The sequence below is a fragment of the Vigna radiata genome, chromosome 2 (assembly GCF_000741045.1).
Source record: "Vigna radiata var. radiata cultivar VC1973A chromosome 2, Vradiata_ver6, whole genome shotgun sequence".
Taxonomy (NCBI): Eukaryota; Viridiplantae; Streptophyta; class Magnoliopsida; order Fabales; family Fabaceae; genus Vigna; species Vigna radiata.
Window position 1 is genome coordinate 21,677,461 of NC_028352.1, and position 9,910 is coordinate 21,687,370.

General features: G+C 31.3%; 2 protein-coding genes across 2 annotated transcripts in view; both read left to right on the forward strand.

The window, feature by feature from the left end:
- The first annotated feature begins 4,765 nt into the window (after nucleotides 1-4,765).
- Nucleotides 4,766-5,855, forward strand: LOC106755603 (acidic endochitinase). Its single transcript, XM_014637787.2, has one exon. The coding sequence runs from the start codon at nucleotides 4,798-4,800 to the stop codon at nucleotides 5,680-5,682; it is 885 nt and encodes a 294-aa protein (XP_014493273.1). The 5' UTR covers nucleotides 4,766-4,797; the 3' UTR covers nucleotides 5,683-5,855.
- A 2,360-nt stretch (nucleotides 5,856-8,215) lies between these two features.
- Nucleotides 8,216-9,910, forward strand: part of LOC106753269 (MATH domain and coiled-coil domain-containing protein At3g58200) — a 10,606-nt gene continuing 8,911 nt past the window's right edge. Inside the window, exons 1-4 of the mRNA XM_022778801.1 lie at nucleotides 8,216-8,352; nucleotides 8,533-8,682; nucleotides 8,770-8,921; nucleotides 9,259-9,470. Of these exons, the coding sequence (XP_022634522.1) occupies nucleotides 8,561-8,682; nucleotides 8,770-8,921; nucleotides 9,259-9,470 (486 nt within the window). The 5' untranslated portion in view covers nucleotides 8,216-8,352; nucleotides 8,533-8,560. The remainder of the gene's footprint in view (nucleotides 8,353-8,532; nucleotides 8,683-8,769; nucleotides 8,922-9,258; nucleotides 9,471-9,910) is intronic.

The following is a 9,910-nucleotide window of genomic DNA, read 5'->3' on the forward strand; positions in this document are numbered from 1 at the left end:
AAAATATAATATTTTAATAATCTAAAATTTAAAAAAAAAAACATAAACGGATATGGACACATCCGTTATGGATGTGGCATATCTATTAGTTATAATTAATTAAAAAATAATATAATTAAATTAAATTAATATTAATTATTTCATTAAATAAAATAAAATTAATTTATATATAATTACATAACAAATTTAAAAGAAATTTAAATAATATTTATATATTAATTTAAAATACAATAAATTAATAAACTAAAAACTAAAAAGAAATAATAAAAAAAAAGCATAAAGCTTGAACAGATGTGGCCACATTCGTTAATGGATGTGGTATATCTGTTGAAGAATTTTTTTCTTTAACGGACATCCGTTAAAGGAAAAGAATTTGGAGTGTATGATTTTTTAAAATATAAAGGATAGTTTTTGAATTTTTCAAAAATGTGGTGGTGCAGGGAGCAATCTGAGGTGGTGTAGAGAGTAATCCTCATTACATTATCATAAAGAAGATTACAACAACAAAAAAGCCTAAAACAAAGCCCAAACCAATTCTATATAAATAGACTTAGGAAAACACATTAGTGGAGCTTAAGAACTCTTTGGGGGTTCAAATTTCATCCTCTCTCTTCTCTCATGTTCCCCACCTCCTCTTCTTCTATTTTCATGTTATTTCTACATTCCATGGAGTGTTAAGCCTCTGAGGTTGCTTCTATTATAATTTCTTAATTGGATTCTATGGTTTGATGAATAAATTTGTTTGTTCTTTTTTATTCTTGTGTGATTTGTTTTTATCTATGTCTTTTGCTTCTTAATCAAGTAACAATAATGAATTTTACATCATAACAAGTTAGCATGGTGTTAAATCTACATAACATATCAATCATATATATGAGTCTAAGGGTTTTTACTTTTAATTGATAATTTACTTTGATTGAAGTTAGAAACTTTCATGTGAATAAATATGTTTTTGCCAATATAATTGAGAATGTACTTTGATTAGTGGTAAAAACTTTAACAAGAATTAAACAAGAATGTACTTTGATTAACTAGTTTTTTACTTGATATAAGAGGTAAAAGAATAAACATGATTAGGCATAGTAATATTTAATTGAGAATGTACTTTGGTTAAATTTACCATGATTAATCTGTACTTTGGTTAATTAGCTTTTTACTTGATATAAGAGGTAAAAGAATAGACTTGATTAGGCATAGTAATATTTAATTAAGAATATACTTTGGTTAAATTTACTATGATTAATCTACAAAGTTCTTACTTTTAATTGAGAATGTACTTTGGTTAAGAGTGAGAATGCCAACAAATTAAATGAGAATTTACATTGATTAATTTGAAAGTCTAAGACGATAATTAATTGAATAATAATATTTAGATAACCAATGATAAATCCTATTTTGAAAAAGCAATGAAATCAACCTATTTTCTTTATCATTGTTTTTATCTTTTTAATTCCTTTTATAAATTTATTTATTTCTATCTTTTGTTATTTTATTCTTTAATCTTTTATTGATCTGTATCTTCTTTATTGTTTTTGTTTTACTAACCCTTTCATACAGTGCTCATAAGAACTAATTTGTTAAGACTAAATTCTATGTTCGTTGGAAGACAACATAGGGTTGAATTTACACTTTCTATTTTGTTGGCTACTATCTTAGCAATACTAAAGTTGTCATAGTTTAATAGTTTATTAATTTAATCTTGTCAAAAACAGCGTTATCAAAGGTCAAGGTCAATGGATCAGGTGATGTGAGGTCATCTGAAGTCCAAATGTTGTCTAGGAAGTAAGTTGTCGTTCGTCTAAACCGCTCAGAGGGTACCTATAGAAGACATTCTAATGTCAAAGTCAGCTCAATGTTTGGTAGTTAGCAATTAATATAATAGTAAATGCACATAACTTACCTCCTTACTCGAAGTCTCTATTTATAGGTTTCGGAGTGGAGTTTTGATTAACATTGACCTAATTATGACCTAATTGTGTGTAATCATACTTTATTCTTAAGTTTATCAACATTAGGTTTAATGTACTTGATTTGATTCATGACTGACCGATTTGCTTGGTAGTCAGTCGTCTTCGTTAGTGGCTCACTAGATGATCCGAGCTATGGTTGATCGTCCAATATGTAGCTGATTGATCGGTCATAGGTACATAATTCGTTGGTAGCTCACTAGAAGATTCGAACTATGATTAATCGTCCAATTTGTGATTAACTAATTCATCATATAGTACAACTTTTATAAATTAACTTAGGTTTAATCATTCTGATAGTCCCTATTTTCGGTGACTTTTTTCAATTAGGTCCCTCATTTTTTCTTTTTCTCAATTGGGTCCCTATTTTTGAAAAATTGAAGTAATTAGGTCATTGTCGTTAGTTCCGTACTAACACCGTTAAAAAGGGTGACACGTGTCAACTCGTGATTTTTTTGAATTTTTTAAATATATTTTTATTTATATTTTATATTTTTTTTCTTTTAAAAATAAATTTTGCCACGTGTCAAGTTGACGTTGTGCCACGTAGCAATGACAATGTGACGTGGCACTGATAGTGCCACGTGTCACTATCAAACCACGTGTCATTGCGTTTGTTTCAATTTGGTCCCTGTATTTTTATTTTGTTCCAATTTAGTCCTAATTTTTTTAAAAATTTAAAAATATTTGTTCCTTCCCAAATAAAATATGGTATGTACATTTTCCAAATTTTTGTTTTTAAATTTGTTTCTGTTAAGCAAATTATTAGTAATGATGTATTTCAAATCNAAATATTTAACTCTAGAAACTTTTTGTGAATTGTTGAGAAAGTATTGAGACTATACTTGTGTAGATTACCTTTACAAAAATATTTATTATTGAGATGTTAACTTTTATAGGTTACTCATTCATATTATTTAGGTTAAATGATTTCTTTACTACTATATAAATAAAAATGTGTGTTTGTAATTTTTTTATTTTTCTAATAAAAAAATTATTTTGTATAAATTTCTTAGTAAAGATTTATATACAATTAAAATTTTGTTTGAACTTGGAGAGAAACAAAATTGTTTAGTTTTTTTAAAAAAATAGGACTAAATTAAGACAAAATAAGAATACAGGGACCAAATTGAGACAAATTAAAAATATAGGGACCAAATTGAGACAAATCTAATGACACGTGGTCTGATAGTGACACGTGGCACTATCAGTGCCACCTCACATTGTGATTGCCACGTGGCTCAATGTCAAATTGACACGTGATAATTTTTTTAAAATAAATAAAAAAATTAAAAATAAAAATAAAAATAATTTAAAATATATTTAAAAAATTCAAAAAAATCACGAGCTGACACGTGTCACCCTTTTTAATAGTGTTAGTACGGAACTAACGACAGTGACCTAATTGTTTCAATTTTTTAAAAATAGGGACTCAATTGAGAAAAAGAAAAAATAAGGGATCTAATTGAAAAAAATCACCGAAAATAAGAATTATCAGAATGATTAAACCATTAACTTATAAATAAATTAATTTTGAAATCAAATACATTTTATCTTTAACTTTTTCTAAAAAAAAATAGTGGTAATGATGATAATACTAGTTTTAGCCTTTAATGAGAGTTATTCCTCCTCTTTGTCTCTCCCGAAACCCCCTCGAAATTCTACCCATATGTTTCATAAAATTCGATCTCAAACTAGAGAAGGTTGAAATTTCCATGCTTCTCCATAGGAATTTCTAGGAGAGAAGAATATGAAAAAAAACTTCTCCATAGTCTATCCCGTAAGTTTAAAAAATAAAAAATTATATATAACCTTTTTACAAATTAATTTTAACTTATATAGTCAAATACTTTTTTTTTTCTGCATTTTTGCTTCAAAACTTTTTTACAAAAGAATATAGTGATAATTGTGGCTATACTAGTTTTAGCTTTTAATGCTGTTTTTTCCTCTTAAATACTACCCATATGTTTATGAAAAAGAGCATACTTCGAACTAAAAAATGTTGAAATGCATCTCTCCATAAGAATATAAAAGAAACTCTGTATATCCCATAATAATAAAAATAAAAAATGATATATAACTTTTTTACAAATTAACTTATAAATAAATTAATTTTAACTCACACTAAAGTAATCAAATACATATTTTTGTCTATAATTTTGCTTCAATTTGTTTTAATAGAGTAATAATAACCGTGACTAGTTTTAGCTTTTAATGAGTTCGATTACCCCGTTAAACTCTACCCACAAATTTGTGAAAAGGAGTATACTTCCAACACAAAGTTGAGAATGTTGAAAGTTCCATGCTTCTCTCTTTTTTCCTTGCGCAGACGTATGCAAGAAATTTCTTCCCCACAAGACACGCTACCTTATATTCATTTAATACATAACATAAAAATAAAAGGAAAATGATATTTTAACATCATTTTTTGACACCATTTTAATATTGCACACGTGTCAAAATGTGATTGGACGATTTCAAATTAAAAAAGTTGAGGCAAGGGTATATTTAGAAGAGAAAAACAAAAGTTTGTTTTTTTAATTTGAAATCGTCCAACCACATTTTGACACGTGTGCAGTGTCAAAATGGTGTCAAAAAATGGTGTTAAAATTTCATTTTCCAAAATAAAATAAGTATAAAAGTATAAAATTTTATATTTTTTTAAGAAAAAAATATAAAATATAATATATAAAATATAAAATGAATTAAATAATTTAAGTGTGTGAAAAATATTTTTCTTTCTCCATGCATGCCTTCCAACACCTATAAATACCCACCTCACACATTCTTTCAAGCAACCACACAAAACAACACACTCATCAAACCTAACATGGCTTACCTCAAACAACTTTCAGCCCTGTTACTTCCTCTTTTGTTCATTTCCTTCTTCAAACCCTCCCACGCCGGAGGAATTTCCGTCTACTGGGGTCAAAACGGCAACGAGGGCTCCCTGGCCGACGCATGCAACACCGACAACTACCAATACGTCAACATAGCATTCTTGTCCACGTTCGGCGGCGGCCAGACCCCGCAACTCAACCTTGCCGGCCACTGCAACCCCTCTATCAACAACTGCAACGTGTTCAGCGACCAGATCAAGGGCTGCCAGAGCAAAGGCATCAAAGTGCTCCTGTCATTAGGCGGCGCCAGTGGCAGCTACTCCCTCAGCTCCGCCGATGACGCAACACAGGTTGCCAACTACATCTGGAACAACTTTCTCGGCGGGCAGTCGAGCTCCCGTCCTCTGGGCGACGCCACCTTAGACGGTGTCGATTTCGACATCGAAGCAGGCAACGGGCAGTATTGGGATGATCTGGCAAGAGCCCTAAAAGGGTTTAATTCACAGTTGCTCTTAACTGCTGCACCGCAGTGTCCGATCCCTGATGCTCACTTGGATACTGCCATCAAAACTGGACTCTTTGACATTGTGTGGGTGCAATTCTACAACAACCCTCCTTGCCAGTATTCGAGTGGCAACACGAACGACCTCATAAGTTCTTGGAACCAGTGGACCTCAAGCCAGGCGAAGCAATTGTTTTTGGGAGTGCCAGCTTCTACAGATGCTGCTGGAAGTGGGTTTATTCCTGCTGATGTGTTAACCTCTCAGGTTCTTCCTACCATCAAGGGTTCTTCCAAGTATGGGGGAGTCATGCTGTGGGACAGATTCAATGACGGTCAAAGCAAATACAGTGATGCTATCAAAGGAAGTGTTTAGTTTGTTTAGGTTAACATTACAGATCCATATATTTAGATACTGTTTTCTGTCTTTGGAATAAGTAGCACCTTCTGTAGGATTTCTTTTCTTCCTACACATATAGAGTGCTATGTGTTATTTATCATATACAATATGTCTCATCACAATAAAAGAAAGTATAGATTATCTTCAAATTTTTTTTTATCGGCAAATCTCAATCATAAATTAAGAAAATAAATAAATTTTAGAAAAATTACAAATGTATTAAATGAAACATTATGACACATTTAAAAAGTGAAAGTCGGTGATGAGGATTTTAACAGGAAGTTTGTCTTCTCCATGACGACTTTTATAAGAAGTCAACCACCATTCATACAACTTGAATAGTGAGATTGTCTATTTTCGTAAAAGGTCTAAAATAGTTCCATCAAAGTCTACTTCAGTTCATTTAATACTTGATACAGTTTGACTAATATCTAATACAATCTAATCAAAGTTCGGTTAAGATTTAAAAATAGTTCGATCAAGGTATGATATAACTCAGTATGTAAAATAGTTTGACCAAGATCTAAAACAACTCAGTCAAAGTCTGAAAGTCTAATATCACATGAAAACAGAGTAAATTTTTTTATTTTTTACATGAAAACAGACTGATGACAAGCTTTCAAGTTGTGTTAGAGCTTGGCCGAGCTATTTGTCAAATTTCCTGCAAAGAGGTGAAGGTCAGCCACATTAAAGGTAGAATGAACACTATATTCTTGAGGCAGGTCTAATTGATAAGTATTATTATTGACCTTCCTTAGGACCTTAAAAGGAGACGTAGTTTGGACTTCTTTTGTTTGGAAAATCTTTCTTTTTGAAGGTGAAGCCAAACTATGTCTCCTTTATTGCAATCATTTCTTTCTTACTTTTATTATGATACTTGGCATATTTCCCATTTTGTTGTTGTATTTGGTTTCTAATCCTCTTATGTAACTCTTTGATAAATTTGGATTTAGATACCCCTTCTTGATGAACAAAGTCAAATGAATTAGGAAGAGGTATTAAATCCATAGGCGTGAGAGGATTGAAACCATAGATAACTTCAAAAGGAGAAACTTTAGTAGTTCTGTGAACTGCCCTATTAGGCAAACTCCACATGTGGAAGGTATTCATCCTAAGATTTGTGGTTTCCTTTAAAGACTACTCTCAATAAGGTGGGTAGAGATTTATTGACTACTTCAGTTTGACCATCTGTTTATGGATGACAAGTAGTAGAAAAAGAAAGCTTAGTCCCTATGCGAGACCATAAGGTCCTCCAAAAGTAACTAAGGAATTTTGTGTCTCTATCCGAAATAATAACACGAGGTAGCCCATGAAGTCTAACCACATCTCTAGAGAATAACTTAGTAATGTTGCTTGCATAATCTATTTTGTGGCATGGTATCAAATGAGTCATTTTGCTAAAATGATCAACTACCACAAAAATAGAATCAAAACCCCTTGTAGTCTTTGGAAGTCCTAATACAAAATTCATGCTAATTTCCACCCAAGGAGTTGAAGCAACAAGTAAGGGAGTGTAGAGTACATAAGGCATTGCTCTAGACTTGGATTCTAAGCAAGTGATGCACTTGTGCAATGTCTTTGGACATCTTTCCTTATGTGGGGCCAAAAGAATTTCTCTTTTAGCATGTTACTTGTGTAGAGAAAAACTTGAAAAAATACCCGTTATGAGTATAATCATGAACCAGTAAGTTACAATAATAAAGAAATGTTTCCAATCACTATTACTTTGTTGTTTGTGTTTATATTTGTTTCTAAATTGCTATTGTTGTTGGAATTTCTTGTTAAAATTTCATGGTATATATTAAGAAAAAAGTCAACACCTGATATAACTGGTGAACAAGTGATGAAGGAAGAAAAGGACACAAGAATACAGGTTCATTTGGAACAATAGTTTTGTTTTAACTCACTGTCATAATTTTACTTGTTTTGTGATGAACAACTTAATTTGTCTTAATTTTATTTGTTATTTCTGATTGCTAGATTATGGATAAACATTTAGAGAGACTTACAGATGAATTGAAGAAGAAGAAAGAAGAAAATCATCTAAAAAGAGAAAGATTACTAAAGAATGAAGAAGGAAGACAAATGAAGAGTGAAAAGACTACAAAAGACTCCTACATAGAGAATATAAATGTTATCATTGTATACATTATTTTGTAAAATAATATCATGTAATGAAACATATTAAATAAGTCAACAATTATATTTTGAAATATTATTATACCAATAGAGGTATTACAGTTCTCACGTGTGATTCAATTTCCAGTGGAAAACAAAATTAAATAATGTAAAAACAACTTCCAAAGCTTTTCTCAATACGCAATCTAATAAACTGCGTCTACCAAGGCCCAAGTTCCTAAGAATTTCGTAAAAGTAAAATTATTACTAAATTTTCATACGTATAAATGAACATTACTCAATAATGTAAAAACTATTCGACTTAAGGGCAAAAACGGAAAAGCACAAAGATAATTTTAAGAAAGGGTGTACCACGTAATCAAGAGAGAGAAAACGAAAATCAGATGTTTGTAGAGAGAGGACACAGCACAACGCTCTGCTAGGGATTCCACCTTCACCGTCAACCACACACACCAGAACCACCGTACGCCGGAGCAAAGACAGAGATCAACTACAAGGCACTCACAGGTACTGAATAAGTTCTCAAAATTTTATTAAAACTTCAATGTATGTGATTTACAGCTTTATATACACACAATCTGAAACTGTAACAGAAAACTTAAAATGTTTTGTTTATTCTAACAAAAACAACTTTCAAAACTCTTCTCAAAAGTTTATTAGAATTTTATAAGTGTGATTTCATTCAAGTTCTTCGTCAGAGCTAGCAGTTACTGAAATGGAGAATCAGAATACAAAGCATAAAACGTTTCAGAAGTTTACATGGACCCTTACGAACTTCACCAAGTTAAACTCCCAGAAATTGCACAAAAACACGTTTTCTCTCGATGGCCACACGTGGTGATTAAATTACTGCGTACTGTTCATGTTACTCTTTCTTACCATTTCATCCGTTTTTCTCATTAAGTTTGGTAACTTTGCTTTTAGGAAGTTTCTTCTATATCCAAAAGACATTCGTGGGCATTGTATGACAATTTCTTTGGATACTGATGTTGCTATGCCTCATGGATGGGAAAGACTTGTAAATTTCAAAGTCATTGTGATTAATCAGCTCAATCACGAAAGAAATATAATAAAAGGTATATTTTACATTTATCTCTCATGTTGATATTTTGATGTTATTTTCTATGCAATTAGAAGAAGAAGAAATACGTGTCTACCTTGTGTGCCGCACACAAGAGGAAGAGAGCTTGTGAGTGTCACCAAAACAGAGAGGTGCAGTGTTGTCCAGTTTTATCAATATGAGAATTATTTTTATACCAACAACGGCAACAAAATGCTTCCACCCTCACTCATCTACTAATTTTATGAAATAATAGTCATATGCTGCTTGAAGAAATATATATTTATTTGATGATCAAATGCTTTTGTTTTAAACTCATTACGCAACTAACTCTTGATGCTTGAATTTGGCAGAATTTAACCATAAGTTCAATTCAGATGATTGTATTTGGAATTTCAGTTGTGGACTTTGGGACTCTAATCCTGGATTCATTGTAAATGAAACTTGTATAATTGAAGTTTATATATTGCTTCATAGGTTATACCATTTGAAACTAGTTGATGAATCAGTGAGGAACATCAACAATAAGCTTGTTGAAAGGATTGAGAATCTTTTACCCTTGGAAATTGTAACATCCCCAAAATATGTGTATAATTCATATCAAGTGGAATGCAACATATTATAATAATAGAAAGCAGTCAAGAAAATTATCAGATGAAGTGTATATAATACAGTCATCCAAAATATGATGTAAGCTCTACATATGGCATAGAGTCTTTCAAAAGAAGCAAAAGAAACTAAAACTAAGTTATGTACAATAAATGATAACTGAGCTACACTACTCTGCAGCATCAGCAGTGTCTGAGATATCTGGTACATCTAGAAGTTGCTCCAATGGGGCTTCTGAAACCTCTGCTCACATCCAATTAGGATGATCATTGCAAAAGAAAACAAGCACAAACAAGAACAAGCAGCAAACAAAGCAAGGGTAAGCTAGAATTCAAAAGAAAATACAAGTCAAATAAAAACCAACTAGGAAAGATTAGACATACAAGTGAGATAATC

Excerpts from the sequence above, each read along its gene's own strand:
- LOC106755603 (XM_014637787.2), top strand. The coding sequence starts at position 4,798 with ATGGCTTACCTCAAACAACTTTCAGCCCTGTTACTTCCTCTTTTGTTC.